This window comes from Gopherus flavomarginatus, chromosome 11 (assembly GCF_025201925.1).
Source record: "Gopherus flavomarginatus isolate rGopFla2 chromosome 11, rGopFla2.mat.asm, whole genome shotgun sequence".
In the NCBI taxonomy this organism is placed as follows: Eukaryota; Metazoa; Chordata; order Testudines; family Testudinidae; genus Gopherus; species Gopherus flavomarginatus.
Window position 1 is genome coordinate 3805147 of NC_066627.1, and position 26292 is coordinate 3831438.

General features: G+C 64.1%; 2 protein-coding genes across 3 annotated transcripts; one reads left to right on the forward strand and one right to left on the reverse strand.

The window, feature by feature from the left end:
* Positions 1 to 1845: 1845 nt before the first annotated feature.
* On the forward strand, positions 1846 to 3441 carry MRPL52 (mitochondrial ribosomal protein L52). Its single transcript, XM_050918907.1, has 5 exons — positions 1846 to 1910; positions 2012 to 2087; positions 2620 to 2687; positions 2832 to 2896; positions 3265 to 3441. The coding sequence occupies exons 1-5, from the start codon at positions 1847 to 1849 to the stop codon at positions 3415 to 3417; spliced, it is 426 nt and encodes a 141-aa protein (XP_050774864.1). The 5' UTR covers position 1846; the 3' UTR covers positions 3418 to 3441.
* A 3303-nt stretch (positions 3442 to 6744) lies between these two features.
* Positions 6745 to 23843, reverse strand: MMP14 (matrix metallopeptidase 14). 2 transcript variants are annotated; one of them, XM_050918901.1, is made up of 11 exons: positions 23741 to 23843; positions 17973 to 18121; positions 15680 to 15802; positions 13844 to 14151; positions 12852 to 13013; positions 12330 to 12490; positions 11122 to 11260; positions 10880 to 11030; positions 9831 to 9946; positions 8781 to 9240; positions 8672 to 8718 (listed from the first exon to the last, which is right to left on the reverse strand). In XM_050918901.1, exons 1-10 carry the CDS (start codon positions 23837 to 23839, stop codon positions 8912 to 8914), a joined length of 1737 nt encoding a protein of 578 aa, XP_050774858.1. In that variant the 5' UTR covers positions 23840 to 23843; the 3' UTR covers positions 8672 to 8718; positions 8781 to 8911. The 2 variants fall into 2 exon arrangements, with proteins under 2 accessions (XP_050774856.1, XP_050774858.1); XM_050918899.1 differs by lacking the exons at positions 8672 to 8718; positions 23741 to 23843 and adding an exon at positions 6745 to 8373 and having other exon boundaries at positions 17973 to 18193.
* Positions 23844 to 26292: the final 2449 nt, after the last annotated feature.

A 26292-nucleotide genomic window follows, 5' to 3' on the forward strand; every position in this document is an offset into this window, starting at 1 on the left:
GAGGAGGTTCCCCAGAGTCCTGTCTGGCTTGGTGGGGAGCAGCGCCTTGGGACTCCGTGACATGTCCCCACGCTGCGAGCTTTCTCCTGCAACAGTGCCCCCACTGATAGCTTCCCCCCACCCCCGCTGCAAGCTTCCCTGACAGTGCCCCCACTCTGCGAGATTCCCCCCACCCCCACTGTGAGCTACACTGACAGTCCCCCCAGGCTGCGAGCTTCCCTGACAGTGCCCCCATACTGCAGCCTTCCCTCACCATGCTCCCCCACTGTGAGCCTCCCTTCGCCCGCTCGACGAGCTGCCCACACTGCAAGGATCTCTGATAGTGTCCCCTGTGCTGTGATCTTCCCTGACAGTGCCCCCCACACTGCGAGCTTCCTCCCGCCCCCACTGCGAGTTATCCTGACACTGCCCCCATGCTGTGAACTTCCTCTAACAGTGCCCCCATGCCGTGACCTGCCCCGACAGTATCTACACACAATGGGGACGTTTGCCCCCAAAGCTGGGGATCCAACGCAGGAGTCCAGGCCTGGGGCTCCCCTGTCAAGCTCAGTGGCATCCTCATTAATAATTAGGCAAAGGTTAATAACCAATGAGCTGAACCATTAATTATGTGACCTCTGACCCTGACTTTGCCCTGCCCCCTCCCCCACTCACAGGGGATGGGAAGGGGGCAGAAAAGGGACCCAGGCTTTCAGGGATCCTGGTCAGAGAACCAAGGAATGACCCAGCCAGCCCCGTCTCCTGGCTGCCGACAGACCAGGACAATTCTCCCATGATCCACCCCGAGCTCCCTGACCAGCTTGGCCAATAGCCGTCACTGGACCCGGCCTCCAGGAATGTGGCTCGTTGTGTGTCAAACCCCCTTCCACTTCTGGCCTCAGCCCATCCCCTGGCAGTGAGTTCCAAGGGTTAACGGAAACCCTGCCTGCTGGAAACCTGCTGCATCTTCCTGACCCCCGGCTCGGGTGCCCCCGTCCCTGTCTCCGGCCCCGCACACTGGACCCACACGCCAGGAACCCAGGCGTCCGGGCTGTGAGCCCAGGCTGAGACTGGGCAGAACTCACTTCATCTGGGGGGGAGGGGAGGGAGAGTCCGCGAATTGACTCTTCTGGGCTCCCGTGGAGACACTTTCAAGATGGCGTCAACACCAGGGTCAGGACCAGCCAATATGGCCGCGCCCAGTGGGCACCTTCCCTGCAGCGGGTTCCAAGATGGCGTTGCCCTTTAATTTCCTTTAGCAAGATGGCGACGGCCACAAATGCCTTTCCACGGTGCCTGCTGCTCCCAACATGGCGGCCCCTGTGAACCCCTCCCCCCAAACGACGGTGCCTATCACTACCCTTAAAAAATGGCGGCCTCCTGTCTAAATCAAGATGGCTGCGCCCATGAAAACAAACCGCTTTTCACATTCCATCAAAGTTGCTGGTGCCCTTAAATGCCTCCCCAAATACAGCGAGATCATTTAGTTCCGTAACCAAGATGGCGGCTCAGAGCCTTTGTCTGTTCAAGATGGCGGCCCCCATGAATTCCAAGTTCAACGTGGCTGATACCCAACATTTGACCGGAAGGTGGCGCCCTCCTGCGAGTTCCTGCCAAGATGCTCCGCAGACACCCCCTATCCGTACAACGTGGCAGCTTCCGTAGCACGTGTATCCGATATGGCGGCGCCTATATTTCTTCAAATCAACATGGCGGCTCCCACTCCAAAAAAGGCGGGACACGTCAGCAGTATGGCAGATTCTACGTTTCCCTTTCTGAACATGGCGCCGCCTATTGGGCGCTCCCATTTCCAACATGGCGGCGCCTGTATCCTCTCTGCCGTACAGAATTTGTAAATTGCTCCCACATGGTTTCAACGCTACTTCCTGTCCCATTTCCCAAAATGGCAGCGCCCCTGGGCCGGCGGCTGGGTAGGGGAATGGGGGAGCTCTAGCACGCGGGTGGGGTCAGATCAGGGGGGTGGGGGGATGCCCAGGTTGGTAAATCTCACTGATCCCCTCTTCCCCCCCAGCGCCTCGCCTGGCCGCAGCCCCCCGGCACATTCACTGCGGAGCCCCCCGCCCGGCCGTGGGGCAATGGAGAGTCCAGTGAGTGGGGCTGCGGGGCGGGAGTCAGGGGCGCCGGGGGGGGCAGGGGCTGCGGGTCGGGAGTGAGGGGCACCGGGGGGGGCAGGGGCTGCGGGTCGGGAGTGAGGGGCACCGGCAGGGCTGGGGGGCAGGGGCTGCGGGTCGGGAGTGAGGGGCGCCGGGGGGGCTGGGGGGCCAGGGGCTGCGGGTCGGGAGTGAGGGGCACCGGCAGGATGGGGGGCAGGGGCTGCAGGTCGGGAGTGAGGGGCACCGGCAGGGCTGGGCTGGCAGGGGCTGCGGGGCGGGAGTGAGGGGCACCGGCAGGGCTGGGGGGCAGGGGCTGCGGGTCGGGAGTGAGGGGCACCGGCAGGGCGGGGGGGCAGGGGCTGCGGGTGGGGAGCGAGGGGCGCCGGGGGGGGGCAGGGGCTGCGGGGCGGGAGTGAGGGGCACTGGCTGGAGGCTGCAGGTTCGGAGTGAGGGGCACGAGAAAGGGGGGGGCTGTGGGTCGAGGGGGCTCTGGGCTCGTTGTGATCCCTCATTCCCTTCACCCCAGGCAGGGACTCGCCCCCAGCTCGGCCGGCTACGGGCCCCTCCGGGATCTGCCTGACTGGTCCTTTGTAGGTGAGAATCTTCTTCTGTCACCATCATGTGTTCTCGGACGCCTGGGTTCTCTCCCGGAGGTGGGAGGGGTGGGATCTGGGAGCCTGGACTCCTGAGTTCCATGATAAGGGCAATGGGGTTCACTGACTTCTTGGGTCTCCCCAGATGGGCGCCCTGCCCCCCCGTGGAAGGGCCAGATGCGCCGGCGACAAGAAGACGAGGCCTTTGCGGTAAGTGAGGGGCTGGGGCGTTCCAGGGGCTGGGAGCCAGGACTCCTGGGTTCTCTCCCCAGCTCTGGGAGCGGGTGGGAGGGAGGGAGCCAGGACTCCTGGGTTCTCTCCCCAGCTCTGGGAGCGGGTGGGGAGCGGGGGCAGGGAGCCAGGACTCCTGGGTTCTCTCCCCAGCTCTGGGAGCGGGTGGGGAGCGGGGGCAGGGAGCCAGGACTCCTGGGTTCTCTCCCCAGCTCTGGGAGCGGGTGGGGAGCGGGGGCAGGGAGCCAGGACTCCTGGGTTCTCTCCCCAGCTCTGGGAGCGGGTGGGGAGGCAGGGAGCCAGGACTCCTGGGATCTCTGGCCCCCTCACTCCGTGTCTCTCCCCAGCGGCGCGTGGCCATGCTGCACCAGGAGATGGAGCGGGGCCTGCAGCGCTGGCAGATCCAGCAGCGCCAGCAGCAGGAGGCCAAGGAGAGCAAGAGACAGACCCAGCTGCAGCCCAAGGGGGCCGCCCTGCGTCGGGGCAGCAGCCCCCAATAAACTCCTGCGCCCCCAGCAACCACACCTGACCAGGATGCCGGGGTTCCCTCCCGGTCCGGGGGGATGGGGGTTAGAGCAGGGCGGTGGTGGCTGGGACCCGGAAAGCTGCCCCCCCCCGCCCCCCTCCCGGCAGGATGTGAGCTCCCCTCCAGAGGAAGCAAGAAAGACTAAAGAGTCACCTTCCTTCCGCCCTGCTCTGCCGATGCCCCTCACTCCCGACCCGCAGCCCCTGCGCCCCCAGCCCTGCCGGTGCCCCTCACTCCCGACCCGCAGCCCCTGCGCCCCCAGCCCTGCCGGTGCCCCTCACTCCCAACCCGCAGCCCCTACACCCCTAGCCCTGCCGGTGCCCCTCACTCCCGACCCGCAGCCCTGCCCCTACCCCAGCCCTGCCGGTGCCCCTCACTCCCGACCCGCAGCCCCCAGCCCCCAGCCCTGTTAGTGCCCCTCACTCCCGACCCGCAGTCCCTACGCCCCCAGCCCTGCCGGTGACCCGCAGCCCTGCCCCCACCCCAGCCCTGCCGGTGCCCCTCACTCCTGACTCACAGCCCCTACCAGCCCTTCCCCCCAGTCCTGCCGGTGCCCCTCACTCCCAACCCCCACCCCTGCTAGCCCAGCCCTGGCCCCCCCAGCCCTGCAGGTGCCCCTCACTCCCAACCTGCAACCCCTGCCAGCCCTGCCGGTGCCCCTCACTTCCAACTCGCAGCCCTGCCCCCACACCAGCCCTTCCCGACCCACAGCCCCTACCAGCCCTGTCCCCAGCCCTGCCGGTGCCCCTCACTCCCAACCCGCAGCCCCTGCTTGCCCAGCCCTGGCCCCCCCAGGCCTGCAGGTGCCCCTCACTCCCGACCCGCAACCCCTGCCAGCCCTGCCCCCATCCCAGCCCTGCTGGTGCCCCTCACTCCTGACCAGCAGCCCCTGCCTCCCCATCCTGCTGGTGCCCCTCAGTCCCAACCCACAGCCCCCTGCTACCCCAGCCATGCCAGTGCACCTCACTCCTGACCTGCAGCCTCTGCTTGCCCTCCCTCTCCCTCCCCCCAACCCTGCAGTGCCCCTCACCGTGCAGCCCCTGCTAGCCCAGCCCTGCTCCCCTCAGCCCTGCCGGTGCCCCTCACTCCTGACCTGCAGCCCCTGCTAGCCCAGTGCTGCCCCTCCACTCCCTATGCTGCCGATGCCCCTCACTCCCGATGTGCAGCCCGTTGCTATTGTTTCTGACAGAACCTCCCCCCATTTCTCGGTCTCTCACGAGTATTTCTTCACAGGCAAGTCAGGAGGCTGTGACTGGGGCCAGCCGCAGTTTCGTGGCTGGGGGAGGGGTGGATTCCCCCCCCTCCTTTGGCCTTGAAGAATCCGGCTGTTTTGCAATCCAGGCATTTCTTCCTCCTCCCCCTCCCCCTCCCCCCCAACAGCTGTAATTGCTTCCAGATGTGCAGCCACGCCAGCGGCTGACTTCATCGTGTGGGCGCTGCGCCCGGCTCACGGGACCAAGGGAAGGCAGCCAGGGCTTGGGGGAGGGGAAACAGAGTGCCCCCTGCTTGGATCCCCCATTCCCAGCCCTGGAGTCCCGTTCTCCCCCGCCCCCCGTTTGCTGTGTCTTGTGCCGGCGGGATGAGACGGGCCGGGATCTTCTCGCTTTTCCTGTCTGGCAGGACACTGAAGCAAGGGAAGTTGCGGTGAGACCCACGTCATGGTGTCTAGGCCACAAGCCGTGGGTTTGGTGACTCAGCCCCCCACGGCTCTGCTGGTGCCCCTCACTCCTGACCCGCAGCCCCTGTTAACCCAGCCCTGGGCTCCCCGCAGCCCTGCCAGTCCCCCTCCATCTTCACCCTTTAGAAAACGCACTCAATTCATTTGCAAAATAGGAATTTTTATTCATTTTGATTTTTCTTAAAAAACCCAAAGCATTCCTCGCAAATTGTCCCCCAACCCCCCTTTTTGGCTAATTTTCTTTTCCAAAGACATTTGTCAACAACATGAAGCAAAAAACCCCTTCGAATGAAACAAACAACTTGAAAACAGGAGCCCCTTGAAATGTTTCCAAGCGTCCCAGGGCCGGGTTTGTGTTACAAGGAGAGAGATCCTGGAAGGACGCACTGAGAATCCCCCAGCGTATCCAGTTCTTCCCGAAGTTGGGTTTGTTTGTTTCTAACAGTGAAAGAGGAGGAAGAACTGCAATGTCGTAATTCAGTGCGCAGGAAAACACTGATGTAAGTCAAGGAAGATCATAACACAAAACCACAACATTGTGTAGAAATCCGGCTGCGTATGACACTTCCACGTGGTTTTCATTGCCAGTTGGGACAGAATAATTATGAAATCTCTGGACAATCAAACCAGCAAATCCCTTGCACTTTGTTTCCACCTTGGACCTGGCTAGATCACAGCAAAACCAGATGAATTTCTGGGTAATTGGACATACCATTTATTCAGATTCATTGTCCTCAAATCGAGAATAAACTTGGGCCTTTTCCTACTACGGCTGTAGTGTACATTCCCCTGGGAAATGTTGGCTTTGTTATTAGGATTTTGCAATTAACACGAAATGTCTCAAGGAAAATGCAGCACATGCTAAAGAGGAGCAGGAAGGCAGGATGGGTCTCTCGTGTGAGCAGCGAGGTTGGGATCCAAACCTCCCTGTTAATTTAGCAATTCAAACACGGCTTGTTTCTGAAATGCGCCCAGCACTGCGTTTCATCGACACGCCCGCCTGGAAAGAGGAGCGAGAGGCCCCGTGCAATAGGACGGACATTGATTCTTCAGAGCCACCACAAACGCTCAGAACTTTTAACAGTCAAACCAGCATGTTGGCTGCAGCGAGTGGGGGTTGATCAGTTAATTCCAGTTCCCTGCTGAAGATAGTTAAATGGACGCGAGTCTCAGCGGGAGCCGTGTTAGTCTGGAGCTGCAACAGGCGACACGGAGTCCTAGGGCACCTCACAGACTAACAGACGAATTGGAGCATGAGCTTTCGTGGGTGAAGACGTCTGTTAGGCTATAAGGTGCCCCAGGCTCTTGGTCCCTTTTTAAAATGTCCTGGGGATTTTAATAACTGCCCTTAATGATTAACTGCTAATAGAAGCCTCTGCAAACTAGCTGCTGGTTTCATTCAATTTCCCTCGATGCTGGAGGTTTCAAAATAGGGAAAATTGCTAATCCACCACCCTGGAAAGTTGAGACAACCCTGGTTCCTGGGATTTCAGTCAAGTTGCCCTGGCTTCTTCCTGCCATTTAAGTAACCGCTGCACTGGCCAGACCGCCAGGAATTACCCGCCCGGTTCGACAATCGCCCCGGAAAGTGGTGGTGGATATTAAGAGCAAAATGATAATGAATCCTCAGAAACGGGGGTTTATTACGAGGAGAAATGTCTGCAGACGTGTTCATGGCACGTACGTTCCCCAAGCGCTACCTGCTAAAACCCTTGGCCCCGTTGACTCCATAGCAAAATAATATTAATTAATTAACAATAATAATACATTGAAAAATATCAAGAGACCCTCCCCCAAAAAGCACTTTAATCCAGCGGTTTCCGAACTCCCAAGTGAAAATCCCTCCGAAGCGAGTGCAGGGCGAAACTGGCCCCTCGTCCCGGCCCGCGGGAATTGAGGGGCGTCCCCCCCGGGCCCTGACACCTCCACCCCCTCCCCTGCTAACACTCTGATTTTTGTTAATTCTTTTGTTCTATAGAATAATTAAGGTTTTTTTATTACAAAAATTATACATTAAAAAAAATCCCCCAATGAGACCCACACACACACCAAAACTGGAGAGGAGGGGACCCCTAAACCTGACCCTTGCTCCACTGAACCAGTCCATTCACCCCCAAACTGGGCCCACAGTGCACCCCCCATCTGCGCCATTCATCCCAAACTGGATCCAGCCATGCTCCCTGCCCCCCACACCAGTACCCCCCCACAGGGACCTGCTAGCCCCCTAACCCTCTTTCCTAGGCAGATTCTGGGGGCGTGGCTGCTAATTCCTGGGTGACCCCTACAGGGATGTGTCCCCTATTACTCAGGATGGGGAGGAGGCAAGATTCCCTGCCATCCTGTTTAGGGCCCTGCAGGAAAGTGGGGGCAAAGTAAGGCCGTGCCCCCTTTCTTTGTCTCTGCCCCTGAGCACCCTGCCTGTTTTCCCATCATCCCCTGCTCTTGCTCCAGCCTTATCCCTCTCCCTCATCTGCATAGCCCTGCCCATTAGAAAGCCCTTGTTTTGACCTCTATATGCCCTAGCTCTGCCCATTGGACTATGTGGCAACCGTCATCTGCATAGCCCCACCCACTGGCATGCAGACCCCATTATTTGCATAGCCCCACCCACTGGAATGCAAAGCCCCTTATCTGCATAGACCTGGCTATTTAGTACTAAAGCCCTGCCCCCTTCAGCCAAATACCGTCCCTCTTTTAATAGCTCCACCCCCATGGGTTGTATGGCTCCACCCCCCTCTGTAGCTCCACCCCTGGCTTCCCAAGGCCCAGTCTAAAGTACCTGAGGGCCAACCAAGGGCCTCTGTTCCACAGATGGCCCCGCCCCCCTTTGTGTACAGACCAATGGGAGATTCAGCCCAACCCAGCTTGGCAAAGGGGGGGAATAGAGCCAAGCTGATTGGCTAGCTCATGTGCCCAAGGCCAGGGGGAGGAGCCAGCATGACCTCTGGGGAGGCAATCACACCGCTGTCTCCCATTGGCTTCCCCTGTGGTGAGGTGAAAGTTGAGAGGTCATAGGGGAACTGATGGGCCTGAACTTTGGTCCTTCCCCAGGAAGTCAAAGGTTACACAAGGGGAGGGGGTCAGGGGTCACCCTGCAGGCTACTGAGCGCGCTCAGCACGCTTCAGTGGGGGGGGGAGGAATGTCAGAAAGGGGGAGGGGCCAAGGGGAAGCCCCCACCCTTCACATCTTGTCCAGCAGGGAAGGGGAGGAGCTTAAGGGGAGGAGCCCGAGAGAAGCCCCGCCTCTCACACCTTGTCCAGCAGGGAGCGCTGGCTGAGCAGCAGGGGGCGGAGCCGGGGAGGAACCAGGGGAACCCCCGCCCACACCATGTCCAGCAGGGGACAAAGCCGGGGAGGTGGGCAGGGCCGAGGAGCCCCACCCCTCACACCTTATCCAGCAGGGAGCGCTGGCAGTGCATCGGGGCGGAGCCGGGGAGGAACCAGGGGAACCCCCGCCCACACCATGTCCAGCAGGGGACAAAGCTGGGGAGGTGGGCTGGGCTGGGGAGCCCCACCCCTCACACCTTATCCAGCAGGGAGCGCTGGCAGTGCAACGGGGCGGAGCCGGGGAGGAGCCAGGGGAACCCCCGCCCACACCTTGTCCAGCAGGGGGCGAAGCCGGGGAGGCGGGCGGGGCCGGAGAGCCCCACCCCTCACACCTTGTCCAGCAGGGAGCGCTGGCAGTGCAGCAGGGGGCGGAGCCGGGGAGGAGCCAGGGGAACCCCCGCCCACACCTTGTCCAGCAGGGGGCGAAGCCGGGGAGGCGGGCGGGGCCGGGGAGCCCCACCCCTCACACCTTGTCCAGCAGGGAGCGCTGGCAGTGCAGCAGCCGCTTGGGGGTCCCGCGGCGTTTGAAGATCAGGATGGCGGCGCCCAGCGCCAGGGCGCAGAGCAGCAGCATGACGGGCAGCACCACGGCGGCCATGTCCACTGCCCCGCCCCCCGCCTCGTCCACCTCGATGACGATGACCTCGGTCTCCTCCCGCTCATCATCCTCGCGCCGGCCGCCCCTGCAGCCCAGCCAGTCCCGCAGTGCCGACTTGGGGTAGCCCGGTTCCACCCGCAGCTGCTGGTTGTTGAACTTCCAGTATCGGCCGCCCTTGTAGAAATAGGTGAAGGCTGCATAGCCGGGGGGCAGGGCGAAGAGACATGCGGCCGGGAGGAGACGGAGCGACGCGGGGATAGACAGACGGGAGGAGACGGAGGGACAGGGGGATAGACAGACGGGAGGAGACGGAGCGACACGGGGATAGACAGACGGGAGGAGACGGATGGATGGACACAGGGGTAAGAGGACAGAGAGAGAAATGGAGAGAGATGGACGGACACAGGGCCAGACAGGGAGGAGACGGATGGATGAACGGACACGTAGCCAGACGAGGGAGAAGAGAGACAGACACAGAGTCAGACAAGGAGATGGACCAGGGACCAGGACAGGATGGACGAGGAGTGGGAGGAAGAGGGGAAAAAAGCAGAGGCTAATCAGCCGCGTCCTCAAAATCTCTCCCCCACCACTACCCGAGCCCTACTGACCCCACTGGTGATGTCAGACCCAGCAGAGCCTGGGTGGGGACCCCACGCCCCAGATGTCCCACCACTCACCTCCCCTCGTCACCCCAGGCTCCCCGACACCTCCCCACAGATGTCCCGGCTGGGTGGGGCTTGGCCAAAGCGCTGCCCCCCCTCTGTCCCCCACGTCCTCGCTGTACCTTCGTCGCTGCCCATGAAGGCCCCACGGGGTGACTCAGGGATCCCCTCCCAGACAGCGACGTTCTTAGGGTACTCGGCATCCACGGAGCGGCTCTCCTCATTGAAACGGTAATATCTGCAGGGGAGGGGACAATGAATGGGGGCTAAGAATGGGGGGATCCCAGTGGGGGAATCTCTGGGGGGGTACTGACAGCACAGGAGGACCCTGGGTTGGGAAGTGGGGGTCCCAGAGGGGGATGCTCTGGGGGGTACTGACAGCACAGGGGGACCCCAGGGTGGGGAGTGGGGGGGGTCCCAGAGGGGAATGCTGTGGGGGGTACTGACAGCACAGGGGGACCCCAGGGTGGAGAGTAGGGGGGGTCCCAGAGGGGGATGCTGTGGGGGGTACTGACAGCACAGAGGGACCCCAGGGTGGGGAGTGGGCCGGTCCAAGAGGGGGATGCTGTGGGGGGCACTGACAGCACAGGGGGACCCCAGGGTGGGGAGTGGGGGGGGTCCCAGAGGAGGATGCTGTGGGGGGCACTGGCAGCACAGGGGGACCCCAGGATGGGGAGTGGGGGGGTCCCAGAGGGGGATGCTGTGGGGGGTACTGACAGCACAGGAGGACCCTGGGTTGGGAAGTGGGGGTCCCAGAGGGGGATGCTCTGGGGGGCACTGGCAGCACAGGGGGACCCCAGGGTGGGGAGTAGGGGAGGTCCCAGAGGGGGATGCTGTGGGGGGCACTGGCAGCACAGGGGGACCCCAGGGTGGGGAGCAGAGGGGGTCCCAGGGGGGATGCTCTGGGGGGCACTGGCAGCACAGGAGGACCCTGGGTTGGGAAGTGGGGGTCCCAGAGGGGGATACTGTGGGGGGCACTGACAGCACAGGAGGACCCTGGGTTGGGAAGTGGGGGTCCCAGAGGGGGATGCTGTGGGGGGCACTGACAGCACAGGGGGACCCCAGGGTGGGGAGTAGGGGGGGGTCCCAGAGGGGGATGCTCTGGGGGGCACTGGCAGCACAGGGGGACCCCAGGGTGGGGGGGGTCACCCAGGGGACGTCTCGCACTCACTTGTTGCCCCGGAAGAAGTAGGTTTTCCCGCTGGGCATCCAGAAGAGGGCAGCATCGATGCGATCCGTGGGGAGCCCCCGGCCCAGCTCTCGCAGAGGTTTGGGGTACCCAGGCTGCAGGATGGCTTCATCGAACACCCAGTGCTTGTCACCTGCCGAACGTGAGAGCAGGGTCAGCCCCAGGGGGGAATGGCCCCATCCCCCCACCAGCCTCCCCCCAGGAAAGGCCCCACGTCCTGGTACCTTTGAAGAAGACAAATTTCCCATCTTTTCTCTCATAGGCCGTGCTGATCGATGCTGGGAGACCGACCCAGAACTGGCCAATGGGGAGTGGATACCCGTCCATGACCCGGTTATTCCGGACCCGCCAGAACCAACGCTCCTGGGACCAGAGAAATTCACAGCTCTGCCGGTGCCCCTCACTCCTGACCCGCAGCCCCTGCTAGCCCGGCCCTGCCCCCACACCCTGCCGGTGCCCCTCACTCCCGACCCGCAGCCCCTGCTAGCCCGGCCCTGCCCCCACACCCTGTCGGTGCCCCTCACTCCCGACCCGCAGCCCTTGCTAGCCCGGCCCTACCCCCCAGCCCTGCTCGTGCCCCTCACTCCCGATCCGCAGCCCCTGCTAGCCCGGCCCTACCCCCCAGCCCTGCTCGTGCCCCTCACTCCCGACCCGCAGCCCCTGCCAGCCCAGCCCTGCTGGTGCCCCTCACTCCCGATCTGCAGCCCCTGCTAGCCCGGCCCTACCCCCCAGCCCTGCTCGTGCCCCTCACTCCCGATCCGCAGCCCCTGCTAGCCCGGCCCTACCCCCCAGCCCTGCTCGTGCCCCTCACTCCCGACCCGCAGCCCCTGCCAGCCCAGCCCTGCTGGTGCCCCTCACTCCCGATCTGCAGCCCCTGCTAGCCCGGCCCTACCCCCCAGCCCTGCTCGTGCCCCTCACTCCCGATCCGCAGCCCCTGCTAGCCCGGCCCTGCCCCCACACCCTGTCGGTGCCCCTCACTCCCGACCCGCAGCCCTTGCTAGCCTGGCCCTACCCCCCAGCCCTGCTCGTGCCCCTCACTCCCGATCCGCAGCCCCTGCTAGCCCGGCCCTGCCCCCACACCCTGTCGGTGCCCCTCACTCCCAACCCGCAGCCCTTGCTAGCCCAGCCCTACCCCCCAGCCCTGCTCGTGCCCCTCACTCCTGACCCGCAGCCCTTGCTAGCCCGGCCCTACCCCCCAGCCCTGCTCGTGCCCCTCACTCCCGACCCACAGCCCTGCCGGTGCCCCTCACTCCTGACCCGCAGCCCCTGCCAGCCCAGCCCTGCCGGCGCCCCTCACTCCTGACCCGCAGCCCCTGCCAGCCCAGCCCTGCCAGTGCCCCCCACTTCCGACCTGCAGCCCCTGCTAGCCCAGCCCTGGGCTTCCCAAGCCCTATGGTGCCCCTCACTCCCAACCCACAGCTCCCACACACACCTTGAAGACGAACATCTCCCCACGCAGGACAGCGATGGTGTCAAAGTTGCCGTCACAGATGTTGGGGCCATAGGGGGGGTTGCTGGGCTCGTCAGGCACGTGAGGCCTGGCCGTGGTGCGGGGCACCGGTGGGGCCTTGGTGGGGACCCGCGACTTGCTCCCTGGGCAAAGGGACACAAAGGGTTAAGGGAGAGTGGAGGAGTCAGGGACTAGAGGGGTGCGCTGGGGGCTGGAGGTGACCCATTACTCAGGCTGAGGTCAGGGGATGAAGTTATGGGCTGATGGCTGGGGTTGGGATGGGGTAGAATCAACATGAAGGGCGAGGGGGTGTCACACCCAAAGGGAGTTAAAGGTTAGTGTCAGGGGTGAGGATGGGGGTCACACCCCGGGCGGAGAGCAGGGTCCCCTGCACTGTGAAGCCCCAGGTGCCCAGTGGGTGGGTTAGGAGCTGGGTGGTCACACGCTCCTGCATGCCGCGCCAACGGGAAGGGTTTGCAGTCGGGGGGCAGGGGATGGTCGCACCGTAGAGCTGCTGGATGCCCCGCAGGTCATCATCCGGCAGCACAAAGTTCTCGGTGTCCATCCACTGGTAGAAGGGCGCCATGATGGCCGAGGGGTCGTTCGAATGCTCCAGCCCCAGGGCGTGGCCCAGCTCGTGCACGGCCACCAGGAAGATGTCGTTCCCTGCGGGAGCGGGAGCATCAGCGTGTGGCATGGCTGATGGGGATGTCACCACAGCCACCCGGGAACAGGGACGTCACCACATTTGCCCAGAATGGGATGTCACCACATCCACCCAGGAACGGGGATGTCACCAGGAACGGGGACACCACCACGTCTGCCCGGTACCAGGGACATCACCATGGCCGACTGGGAATGGGGACACCACAGGAACAGGGACACCTCTGTGTCAGGGACGCCACCAGGTCTGCACGGGTGAGACCATTCCCCCCCCCCCCGCCCCGCCCTGCATGTTCAATTCCGACAAACCCCTTGGAAATGGGACATGGGAGGGACTGGCTTAATTCAGCCCCAGAGCAGGGGACTGGCTGACTCGGGGCAGGGAATGCGACATGGGGCCTTTCCCCTCTAGGAGGCGCCGACTCTGATCCAGCCCCGGGGGGACTGGCGGGCTCAGGAGGGTGTGGAATGGGACACGGGGCCTGGCCCTTCCAGGGGACGCCAGCTCCTGTGCAGCCCCAGAGGGGAGGATTCGGGGGGTTCCCACGGGTGTGGAAAGGGGAAGTGATGCCATAGTCAGCCCATAGGCAATAAGTTGGGGGAAGGGACTTTCCCAGCATCTCCTTCTCTGCCCTGCCCGCCCCCACCTCCGTGCATCCCTGGAAGAGAAAGTCCTGGACCCTCCCCACCAGTGATTCCCGCTCCCCCTTTTCACCATGCTCCCAGCCCCAACAAGCTCTCCCCCTCCACCCTGTCTGTCCCCCTGCCTACCCCGAGCCCCTGTGCCCTCTCCCTTCCCCCGAGCCCTCCACCCCTCCCAGCCCCCCACTCACCATTCAGGTCATCGTTGCGGACGGTCCAGGGCTCGGCCAAGTCGAAGTGGGTGTCGCCACCGATGTGGGGGCCAGGGAAGTAGGCATGGGCCAGGAAGCCCCCCTCCCCGTCGAAGGGGGTGCTGTCGCCATGGAAGCCCTCGGCGAAGAAGATCATGATGTCGGCCTGGGGCGCCCGGCCCTGGCGCACGTGGGCGTAGGGCACCTCGCGGAAGCGCAGCGGCGTGGCCGCCCCCCACACCCCAAAGGCCCGGCGGATTGCCTCCAACGTGGCCGCCTCACCCACCTTGGGTGTATAGTTCTGGATGCTGGCAGGGGGAGCGGGAATAGAGCCTGGGTCAGACTGCAGGGCTCCCCCCATTGCTGCCCCATGGTCACTGCATGGCCCCCCACACCCCGTCACTGTCCCACACCCCCACTGCCCCTGGCCCCCACCCCATCACAGCTCAGAGTGTCCCCCACCATGGTCTCATGGCCACCTGACTAGCCCCCCACCCTCAACCCCCGTCACTGTCCCACGCCCCCACTGCCCCTGACCCCCATCACAGCTCAGAGTGTCCCCCGCCATGGTCTCATGGCCACCTGACTAGCCCCCCACCCTCAACCCCCGTCACTGTCCCACGCCCCCACTGCCCCTGACCCCCATCACAGCTCACAGTGTCCCCCGCCATGGTCTCATGGCCACCTGACTAGCCCCCCACCCTCAACCCCCGTCACTGTCCCACGCCCCCACTGCCCCTGGCCCCCATCACAGCGCAGAGTGTCCCCCGCCATGGTCTCATGGCCACCTGACTGTCCCCCCTCCCCACAGCCCCCATCACTGCCCCACGCCCCCACTGCCCCTGGCCCCCATCACAGCTCAGAGTGTCCCCCGCCATGGTCTCATGGCCACCTGAATGTGCCCCCACCCTCAACCCCATCACTGTTCCATGCCCCCACTGCCCCTGGCCCCCATCACAGCTCAGAGTGTCCCCCGCCATGGTCTCATGGCCACCTGACTCTGCCCCCACCCTCAACCCCATCACTGTCCCACGCCCCCCCACTGCCCCTGGCCCCCATCACAGCTCAGGGTGTCCTCCGCCATGGTCTCATGGCCATCTGACTGTCTCCCCACCCTCAACCCCCATCACTGTCCCACGGCCCCCCCACTGCCCCTGGCCCCCATCACAGCTCAGAGTGTCCCCCGCCATGGTCTCATGGCCACCGGACTGTGCCCCCCCATGCCACATCACTGTCCCACGCCCCCACTGCCCCATGGCCCCCATCACTGCTCCACAGTGTCCCCGCCATGGTCTCATGGCCACCCGACTGTCCTCCCCCACCCTCAGCCCCCATCACTGTCCCACGCCCCCCCACTGCCCCGTGGCCCCCATCACTGCTCCAGAGTGTCCCCCATCATAGTCTCATGGTCACCTGACTGTCCCCCCACCCTCAGCCCCCATCACTGTCCCACAGCTCCACAGACCTCCCGCAGCCCCATAGTCTGGCACAGCCTTGCGACCCTGTCTGTCCCCCCCAGTCCTACAAACCCCACATGGATCCATGGCCCCCAGCCTCCCATCACTGCCCCACAACCTCCTGTCACTGCCACTCAGCCACCCCACTGCCCTGTCACTGCCCCAGAGACCCATAGCTTCCCCACTGCCCCACCACAGCCCACGGTTCCCCACAGCCCCCTCACAGACTCATGCCCCCCATCACTTCCCCACAAACTCTCCCCCACTTCGCAGCCCCTCAGAGCCCACCCAGTTCCCCATGGTCCCCCAACTCTCTGCACCTTCACATCCACCCCCAGCCCCTCACAGCCTGCCTCACACGCACTCCCTGACCTCTCACCAGAATGTAATCTCGTTGTGCTGCCATTTCAGGCCCTGGATAGCATAGCGCCGGCGCCGCACATTGGCCTTGATCTCGGCCCCGAACTTATCTGGGACGCCACAGCGGGGCCGCTGCATGGCCCTGAGGGAGGGGAGAGGAAAGGTGAGCCTGGAGGGGCAATTTCGTTAGAACTTGTCTCCTGGGGGCAGAGTCTCCCAGCACTTGGCGCTGTTTTTCGTGTGCATAAGGGTTGAAATCCCTTCTCCTCAGTGTCATGTGGCCCGGAGTTCCATGGGCTCATCACACCCATTTCCCTTTCAAAGGGACCATTGCGTAGACCCCGACGGAGATCAGGGCCCTCCCGGTGCTGGGTGCAGCACAGAGCCCACGTCACTAGAAGAGCTGGGAATAGAACCCAGGCGTCCTGCCCCTTCCCTCCATGATATCACAGCTTTCTAGCCCTTCGCTACACCCAGAATGGAGCAAAGGTCCGACTCCTGGGCCATTTCATCCCTTCCCAAATCCCTCCACAGTTCCTGACTTCATACCTGCCCTGGGGCTCAGATTGGGAGCATCAGCTTGGGAAAATCCCATGATTCTCAGTGGTGAGAATTTCCAAAGGGGCAGTTCCCATTGGCTCCTAGCCCCCATTGACCACTAATGGGGCGAGAACCCAACATCCACTGGTGCCCAACCCCCATTGCCCCAATGGTGCTAGAACCCAGCATCCATTGGCACCTAACCTCCATTGACCCTTAATGGGGTTAGAACCCAATGTCCATTGGTGCCCAACCCCCATTGCCCCAATGGTGCTAGAACCCAACATCCATTGGCGCCCAACCTCCATTGACCCTTAATGGGGTTAGAACCCAGTGTCCATTGGTGCCCAACCCCCATTGACCCTTAATGGGGTTAGAACCCAACGTCCATTGGAACCTAACCCCCATTGGCCCTTAATGGGGTAGACCCCAATGCCCACTGGCGCCCAACCCCCATTGACCCTTAATGGGGATAAATCCTAATGTCCACTGGCACCCAACCCCCATTGACCCTTAATGGGGATAGAACTCAATGTCCTTTGGCGCCCAACCCCCATTGACCCTAGCAGGGATAGAACCCAATGCCCATTGGTGCCCAACCCCCATTGACCCTTAATGCCCCTGAATGGGGATAGAACCCAATGTCCATTGGCACCCAACCCCCATTGCCCCTGAATGGGGATAGAACCCAACGTCCATTGGTGCCCAACCCCCACTGACCCTTAATGGGGATAGAACCCAACGTCCATTGGTGCCCAACCCCCACTGACCCTTAATGGGGATAGAACCCAACGTCCATTGGCGCCCAACCCCCATTGACCCTTAATGGGGATAGAACCCAACGTCCATTGGCGCCCAACTCCCATTGACCCTTAATGGGGATAGAACCCAACGTCCATTGGCGCCCAACCCCCACTGACCCTTATGGGGATAGAACCCAACGTCCATTGGCACCCAACCCCCATTGACCCTTAATGGGGATAGAACCCAACGTCCATTGGCGCCCAACCCCCACTGACCCTTAATGGGGATAGAACCCAACGTCCATTGGCGCCCAACCCCCATTGACCCTTAATGGGGATAGAACCCAACGTCCATTGGTGCCCAACACCCATTGACCCTTAATGGGGATAGAACCCAATGTCCTTTGGCGCCCAACCTCCATTGACCCCTAGCGGGGATAGAACCCAATGCCCATTGGCGCCCAACCCCCATTGACTCCTAATGGGGATAGAACCCAATGACCATTGGCGCCCAACCCCCATTGACCCTTATGGGGATAGAACCCAATGTCCTTTGGTGCCCAACCCCCATTGACCCTTAATGAGGATAGACCCCTACGTCCATTGGCACCCAACTCCCATTCACCCTTAATGGGGATAGACCCCAACAGCAACATCCATTGGCGCCCAACCCCCATTGACCCCTAATGGGGCTAGAACCCAATGTCCTTTGACGCGCAACCTCCATTGACCCCTAGCGGGGATAGAACCCAACGACCATTGGCGCCCAACCCCCATTGACCCTTATGGGGATAGAACCCAAAGTCCTTTGGTGCCCAACCCCCATTGACCCTTAATGGGGATAGACCCCAACATCCACTGGCACCCAACCCTCCTTGACCCTTAATGGGGATAGACCCCAACATCCATTGGCGCCCAACCCCCATTGACCCCTAATGGGGCTAGAACCCATCTCATAGCACTAGAACTCAAAGCCCGGTAGGCTCAATGCGGGTGGTTGTCCTGAGGCTTGGCCACGGGGTGACTCACCTCATGGTGTTGGCATCAGCAGTCCCAGTGACCCGCAGACCATAGAAGCTCTGCATGGCGCTGATGGCGGCCGAGAGTGACTGGGGTGAGCGCTGGGTGTGGGTTCGCAAATCGCCTGGGGGGAGGTACCCATACTGCTGCAGCCAGGCCTGGGGAGGGAAAGAGTCAAGGGGGGCCCACAGACCCCCACAACACCAACCACCCATCCCCCTCCCCCGGGCTGTCCCCTGTGCCCAGCTCACACACATCTGCCCTCCATCCCCCATAAACACCGCCACCTGCCCTTCTTACCCTTCATGCCCCCAACCCCCACACTGACCCCATCTGCCCCACACCAACTCCCACACATACCCCTCATCGATCACTCCATCCCCTCACCCCCACCCCACCCCTATAGTGACCCTTAAACCCCATATCCCACACATGCCCCATAATACCCACCCAGAGCCCAGACATTGTCCCCCTATAGCCCTCCCTACCACAGACCTAAACCCATCCCCGGCATCATGTTCTCCGTGACCCAAGGCTGGGCTAGGAGGGGGCTGCCGGTCAGCAGAGAGGAGCACTGGCAGAGCTGGGGGGGCAGGGATGGGCTAGCAGGGGGCTGCGGGTCTGGAGTGAGAGACCCTGGGCTGGGCTAGCAGGGGCTGCAGGTCAGGAGTGAGGAGCACTGGCAGAGCTGGGGGGGCAGGGATGGGCTAGCAGGGGGCTGCGGGCTGGGACTGAGGGGCACCGGCAGTGCTGGCGGGGGGGGGTGTCTTGTTGAATAAGGGCTGTTAGTGAGAGGCAGGAAGTGGGGGGACCCTTAACCCAGTGTGTTCTGGATTGTGCCTACTGGCTCAATTCCTCACCCATGCTCCCGGTGGCTGCACCCCCTCCTTCCGGTTCACCTCCCAGAGCCCTCCAGTGGATTTATCCTCTGGCTTCCTTTCCTCCCTCCCCCGTCCCAGCTCTAAATACAGCCCATCCACCTCCCCCACTTCCGCTCGCCCACCCCCACGGGCTAAATTTTCTCTTCCAAGCGAGACACAAACAAGTGTCTCCCACTCGCTGGCCGGCGGGCAGACCCCACCTGCTCGACACGTGGTTATCACTAGCCTGGTTCATTCATTCTCCCAGCCAAACCCCCCCAGCGCTCGACTTCCCCAGTTCCCCCGTCGGGATTTTCACCCTGCCCTTGTCTCCTTTTAGCTCCTTTCCATTGGGGGTCCCGGGGCTGGGAGCTGGGCCTGCACTCCTTTATTCTGGGCCTGGTTCGTTCGTTCTTCCCACCGAAAGCTGGAAGGGAAAAGGCTCCCCCACCACACACCGGGTCCACTGCTGCTGCTTCCTGCCTTTCCCTGCACCCCTCCCTTGGGCAGCTGGGTCCTCCATCCTCCTGCAGGCGTGCGGTGGGCACCGAGCGCTGCCCTTGGCCCCCATCCTGAGCTATCCCAGCTCCTCTCCCAAGCCTGGGGCAGGAAAGGCGGCGCTGGCCCGGTCCCCCCTTCCCCACACTCCCTCTCCCTTCGCCACACAAGCAGGCCTTTGTGGCTGGGAGATTTGGTGGCGAGTTCCCCCCGCTCCTGGGGAATCCCAGCCAGCTCCCCCCACCCCCACCCCCTGGAGCATGTAAGAGAAGGAAGGAGATGGACTTGGCTCGGACGAGCCAGAGGGCAGAACGCGCAGAGTTCGCTGGAAGCCAAGAAAACGCTGGCCACGCAAACGGGGTGGGAGGCCAGGGCTTTGGTGAGGTCCTTCAGGGAATGATTGTGTAACTGGGACAGCCTCCGGCCTGGGGATGAGAGAGAGAGTCTGCCTGGGGGTGGATAGATAACGTGCATGGTGAAAGAAAGAAAGAAAGAAAGAAAGAAAGAAAGAAAGAAAGAAAGAAAGAAAGAAAGAAAGAAAGAAAGAAAGAGGCAGGCGAATGACCATGCCAGTTTCTTGGGTGACATCCAGATATTTCGGAGCGGGTCCAGATGTGACTCCGGCAGCCGCCCAGCGAGTGGAGTGAGAAGGGGAAAGTGGGGGACCCAGGAGCTGTGGGAGAGGGGGGCCAGTGAAATGAGAGAAGGAGAAAATGGCTGAAGAAAGAAGCACAAAGGGAAGAGGAGGGAGTGGGGGAAGGGAAAAGCCCCCAGGAAGGGTGGGTCAGGGAGTGCGAACGCCTGGGGCAGCGATGAGTGGGTGGGAAGTGGGCTGTGCAGGTACCTTCCAGGGCTGGCCCAGGAGGGCAGAAAAGCCCGGATGAAGGAGAGAAGGAGAAAGCCCCAGAAGAGAAGTAGAAGGAAGGAAGGAAGGAAGGGGAGAGAGGCCTGAAGGAAGATTGGTTGCGGGGAGGAAGGCTAGGAAAAGAGTGTAAATAAAGTAATGGAAGCGGGGGGGGGGAAAGGAGGGAATGGGACACTCTGCCCAGTGGAGGGGGGGGGAGGAAAGGAGGGAATGGGACACTCTGCCCAGCGGAGGAGGGGGGAGGAAAGGAGGGAATGGGACACTCTGCCCAGCGGAGGGGGGGGGGGAAGGAGGGAATGGGACACTCTGCCCAGCGGAGGAGGGGGGGAAGGAGGGAATGGGACACTCTGCCCAGCGGAGGGGGGGGGGAAGGAGGGAATGGGACACGCTGCCCAGCGGAGGGGGGAGGAAAGGAGGGAATGGGACACTCTGCCCAGCGGAGGGGGGAGGAAAGGAGGGAATGGGACACGCTGCCCAGCGGAGGAGGGGGGGAAGGAGGGAATGGGACACTCTGCCCAGCGGAGGGGGGAGGAAAGGAGGGAATGGGACACGCTGCCCAGCGGAGGAGGGGGGGAAGGAGGGAATGGGACACGCTGCCCAGCGGAGGAGGGGGGGAAGGAGGGAATGGGACACTCTGCCCAGCGGAGGGGGGAGGAAAGGAGGGAATGGGACACGCTGCCCAGCGGAGGAGGGGGGGAAGGAGGGAATGGGACACTCTGCCCAGCGGAGGGGGGAGGAAAGGAGGGAATGGGACACTCTGCCCAGCGGAGGGGGGCGGAAGGAGGGAATGGGACACTCTGCCCAGCGGAGGGGGGGGAAGGAGGGAATGGGACACTCTGCCCAGCGGAGGAGGGGGGGAAGGAGGGAATGGGACACTCTGCCCAGCGGAGGAGGGGGGGGGAGGAGGGAATGGGACACTCTGCCCAGCGGAGGAGGGGGGGGGGAAGGAGGGAATGGGACACTCTGCCCAGCGGAGGGGGGGGGGAAGGAGGGAATGGGACACTCTGCCCAGCGGAGGGGGGGGGAAGGAGGGAATGGGACACTCTGCCCAGCGGAGGAGGGGGGGGAGGAAAGGACGGAATGGGACACTCTGCCCAGCGGAGGGGGGGGGAAGGAAAGGAGGGAATGGGACACTCTGCCCAGCGGAGGGGGGAGGAAAGGAGGGAATGGGACACTCTGCCCAGCGGAGGGGGGGGGGAAGGAGGGAATGGGACACTCTGCCCAGCGGAGGGGGGGGAAGGAGGGAATGGGACACTCTGCCCAGCGGAGGAGGGGGGGAAGGAGGGAATGGGACACTCTGCCCAGCGGAGGAGGGGGGGGGAAGGAGGGAATGGGACACTCTGCCCAGCGGAGGGGGGGGGGAAGGAGGGAATGGGACACTCTGCCCAGCGGAGGGGGGGGGGAAGGAGGGAATGGGACACTCTGCCCAGCGGAGGAGGGGGGAGGAAAGGACGGAATGGGACACTCTGCCCAGCGGAGGGAGGGGGAAGGAAAGGAGGGAATGGGACACTCTGCCCAGCGGAGGGGGGGGGAAGGAGGGAATGGGACACTCTGCCCAGCGGAGGGGGGGGGGAAGGAGGGAATGGGACACTCTGCCCAGCGGAGGGGGGGGAAGGAAAGGAGGGAATGGGACACTCTGCCCAGCGGAGGGGGGGGGAAGGAGGGAATGGGACACTCTGCCCAGCGGAGGGGGGGGGAAGGAGGGAATGGGACACTCTGCCCAGCGGAGGAGGGGGGGGGGAAAGGAGGGAATGGGACACTCTGCCCAGCGGAGGAGGGGGGGGAAGGAGGGAATGGGACACTCTGCCCAGCGGAGGGGGGGGGGGAAGGAGTGAATGGGACACTCTGCCCAGCGGAGGGGGGGAGAAGGAGAGAATGGGACACTCTGCCCAGCGGAGGGGGGGGGGAAAGGAGGGAATGGGACACTCTGCCCAGCGGAGAAGGAGGGGGGGGAAGGAGGGAATGGGACACTCTGCCCAGCGGAGGGGGGGGAAGGAGGGAATGGGACACTCTGCCCAGCGGAGGGGGGGGAAGGAGGGAATGGGACACTCTGCCCAGCGGAGGGAGGGGGGGGGGAAGGAGGGAATGGGACACTCTGCCCAGCGGAGGGGGGGGGGGAGGGAATGGGACACTCTGCCCAGCGGAGGGGGGGGAAGGAGGGAATGGGACACTCTGCCCAGTGGAGGAGGGGGGGGGAGGAAAGGAGGGAAATAGGGGGTATGGGGGGGCCTGGCTGAGGGGGGGCCGGGGGGTGTCTGGCTGAGGGGGGTACCGGGGGGGGCCGTGGGGTGCCTGGCTGAGGGGGGGCCGTGGGGTGCCTGGCTGAGGGGGGGTGCGGGGGGAGCCGTGGGGTGCTTGGCTGAGGGGCGGCCGGGGGGGTGCCTGGCTGAGGGGGGGCCTGGGTGTCTGGCTGAGGGGGGGACGGTGGGGGCCGTGGGGTGCCTGGCTGAGGGGGGGCCGTGGGGTGCCTGGCTGAGGGGGGTACAGGGGAGGCCGGGGGGGCCTGGCTGAGCGGGGGCCGTGTGGTGCCTGGCTGAGGAGGGTACAGGGGAGGCCGGGGGGGCCTGGCTGAGGGGGGGCCGGGGGGGGCCGTGGGCTGCCTGGCTGAGGAGGGGTACAGGGGGGCCGTGGGGGGGCCTGGATGAGGGGGGCCGGGGGGGGCCGGGGGGGCCTGGCTGAGGGGGGTACGGGGGGGCCGTGGGGTGCCTGGCTGACGGGGGGCCGTGGGGTGCCTGGCTGAGGAGGGGTACGGGGGGGGCCGTGGGCTGCCTGGCTGAGGAGGGGTACAGGAGGGGCCGTGGGCTGCCTGGCTGAGGGGGGGCCGGGGGGGGCCTGGCTGAGGAGGGGTACGGGGGGCTGGGGGGGGCCGGGGGGGTGCCTGGCTGAGGGGGGTACGGGGGGGCCGTGGGGGGCCTGGCTGAGGGGGGTACGGGGGGGGCCGTGGGGGTGCCTGGCTGAGAGGGGGCCGTGGGGTGCCTGGCTGAGGGGGGTACGGGGGGGCCGGGGGGGCCTGGCTGAGGGGGGGGTACGGGGGGGCCGGGGGGGCCTGGCTCAGGAAGGGGTCCGGGGGGTCCGGGAGGTGCCTGGCTGAGGGGGGGTACGGGGGGGCCGGGGGGGGCCTGGCTGAGGGGGGTACGGGGGGGCCGGGGGGGCCTGGCTGAGGGGGGGTACGGGGGGGCCGGGGGGGCCTGGCTCAGGAAGGGGTCCGGGCGAGAAGGAAGGAACGGGAAAGCCGCCGAAGGGAGGGAGGCACCGAGCCGTGCAGCCACGGGCAGGGCCGAGGAGCCGGAGCCCCGCGAAGCAATGGGCACGTTTTTGGCAGCCGAAGTTTGGCGCGGGGGAAAGTCGGGCACGGAGCGGGCCGGGAGCCAGGGACGGGGCAGCGCGAACGGGAGCGTCCGGCGGGGCTCCGGGCGGACCTGGGCAGACGGGGGTGGAGGGCTTGGGGCCCCCAGGAAAGAGGGGCCGGGCCGGGGGGCGGCCGGCCAGGGCGAGGCGCGGCCCCTGGGTTTCGGGGCGGCAGCAGCCGGAGCCCCAGGCCGGGCCGGGCTCACCTCGGGGCTGAAGCGGGGCTCCCCGGGGGCGCCCGGCAGCAGCGAGCTCAGCACCAGGCTGGCGGCGAGCAGCGCGGCGGGGCTCGGCGAGCGGCTCATCCTCCTCCCCTGGCTCCGCGGGACTGCGGACGTGGGCAGCGCCGGGCCCCACTTAGCGCGGGGGGCGGGCGCTGGGCTGGGCCGGGCCGGCCGCGGGGAGCGGGGCGCGGGCCGGGGGGCTGGAGCCACCTAGAGGAGAGAGGCGAAGGGACGGGCAGTCAGAGAGCTCGACCCGGGGCTGTCGGGGGGATCCCCGGGGGTCCGGGGGATAGACTGGGGGGGATCCCGGGTGTCTGGGGGATAGACTGGGAGGTCTGGGTGTGGATCCCGGGGTGTCTGGGGGATAGATCTGGGGGGAATTCCGGGGTGTCTGGGGGATAGATTGGGGGGTGTCTGGGTGTGGATCCCGGGGTGTCTGGGGGATAGATCTGGGGGTGGATCCGAGGTGTCTGGGGGATAGACTGGGGGGTGTCTGGGGGGATCCCTCGGTGTCTGAGGGGAATCCGGGGGGTGGATCCCTAGGGGTTCGGGGGATAGACTGATGGGTGTCTGGGGGGATCCGGGGTGTCTGGGGGTGGATCCGGGGGTCTGAGGGATAGATTGGGAGGTGTCTGGGAGGATCCCTGGGTGTCTGAGGGGGATCCGGGGGGTGGAACCCTGGGGGTCCGGGGGATAGATTGAGGGGTGTCTGGTGGGACCCGGGGTGTCTGGGGGATAGATTGGGGGGGTCTGGGTGTGGATCCCGGGGTGTCTGGGGGATAGATCTGGGGGTGGATCCGGGGTGTCTGGGGGATAGATTGGGGGGTGTCTGGGGGGATCCCTGGGGGTCTGGGGGATAGATTGAGGGGTGTCTGGTGGGACCCGGGGTGTCTGGGGGATAGATCTGGGGGTGGATCCAGGGTGTCTGGGGGATACATTGTGGGGGTCTGGGTGTGGATCCCGGGGTGTCTTGGGGGATAGATTGAGGGGTGTCTGGGGGGATCCCAGAGTGTCTGAGAGGGGATCTGGGGGTGGATCCCTGGGGGTCCAGGGGATAGATTAAGGGGTGTCTGGAGGGATCCGGGTGTCTGGGAGATAGATTGGGGGGTCTGGGTGTGGATCCCGGGGTGTCTGGGGGATAGATCTGGGGGTGGATCCGGGGTGTCTGGGGGATAGATTGAGGGGTGTCTGGGGTATCCCGGAGTGTCTGAGAGGGGATCCGGGGGTGGATCCCTGGGGGTCCAGGGGATAGATTAAGGGGTGTCTGGGGGGATCCGGGTGTCTGGGAGATAGATTGGGGGGTCTGGGTGTGGATCCCGGGGTGTCGGGAGGATCCCGGGGTGTCCGGGGAATACATTGGGGGGTGTCGGGGGGGATCCTGGGGTATCTGGAGGATAGATTGAGGGGTGTCTGGGGGATAAATCTGGGGGTGGATCCGAGGGGTGGATCTCGGGGTGTCAGTGTAGGGGTCTGGGGGTGGATTCCAGGGGATCTGGGGGATAGATTAGGGGGTGTCTGGGAGTGGATCCCGGGGTGTCTGGGGGTGGATCCCAGCGTGTCTGAGGGGATAGATTAGGGAGTGTCTGGGAGTGGATCCCGGGTGTCTGGAGGATAGATTATGGGGTGTCTGGGGTGGATCCCGGGGTGTCTGGGGGTGGATCCCAGCGTGTCTGAGGGGATAGATTAGGGAGTGTCTGGGGGGGATTCTGGGGTGTCTAGGGGATAGATTAGAGGGTGTCTGGGGGTGGATCCCAGATGTCTCAGGGGATAGATTATGGGGTGTCTGGGGGTGGATCCAGGGTGTCTGGGGTTGGATTCCGGGGTGTCTGAGAGGATAGATTAGGGAGTGTCTGGGGTGGATCCAGGGTGTTTCAGGGGATAGATCTGGGGGCGTGAATCTGGAGCGTTTGGGGAATAGATCAGGGGGTGGCTGGGCGGTGATCTTACAGAGGAGCCAGGGAGATATGGGTGGTGGCTGAAGACAGGCAGACTGAGGGGGCTGGTGCAGGCGGGGGTGGGGGCTGTGGGGCAGGATGTGGGTCTCTCTCATCAGCACATTTCCCACCATCAGTTTGTTCCTCTGGCTGTTTGATCCTGTGGCTGCTGAATCAGCCACCTCTGATTTAGCTAAACGAGGCCTCGACCCCAGCTGGGGTCAGACAGGGAACCCAGGAGTCCTGGCTCCCAGCCCCGGCCCCAAACCACTAGACCCAGCTCCACTACCAGAGCCAGCGATAGAACCCAGGAGTCTTGGCTCCTAGCCGCCGCTCTAACCACTAGCCCTCACTCCCCTCCCAGTCCTGGCTGGCTGGCAGCACCCCCCGCCCCAACCAGGCCAGGGACCTTGGCTGTTTTATTTAGCAGCATGAAAGGACAGACAGTGGGGGGGGGGGGTTGAATTAGAGCCAGTGGGGGTGGGGAATGGGGAGCGCATGGAGTGATGGGGGCAATCCATCCTGGTGCCCCCATCTCCCCCTCCTGCCACTAGGTGGCGCCAGAGGCTATAGGATGGAGATGGGAGGGAAGTTGGTTCT

Excerpts from the sequence above, each read along its gene's own strand:
- MRPL52 (XM_050918907.1), top strand. The coding sequence starts at position 1,847 with ATGGTTTCAACGCTACTTCCTGTCCCATTTCCCAAAATGGCAGCGCCC. Across the intron at positions 2,088-2,619 it reads GTGGGGCAATGGAGAGTCCA|GCAGGGACTCGCCCCCAGCT; the intron begins GTGAGTGGGGCT and ends CCTTCACCCCAG. Across the intron at positions 2,688-2,831 it reads GCCTGACTGGTCCTTTGTAG|ATGGGCGCCCTGCCCCCCCG; the intron begins GTGAGAATCTTC and ends GGGTCTCCCCAG.
- MMP14 (XM_050918901.1), bottom strand. The coding sequence starts at position 23,839 with ATGAGCCGCTCGCCGAGCCCCGCCGCGCTGCTCGCCGCCAGCCTGGTG. Across the intron at positions 14,152-15,679 it reads CACAACGAGATTACATTCTG|CATCCAGAACTATACACCCA; the intron begins GTGAGAGGTCAG and ends TCCCCCTGCCAG. Across the intron at positions 9,241-9,830 it reads CTTCATGGGCAGCGACGAAG|CCTTCACCTATTTCTACAAG; the intron begins GTACAGCGAGGA and ends CCGGCTATGCAG.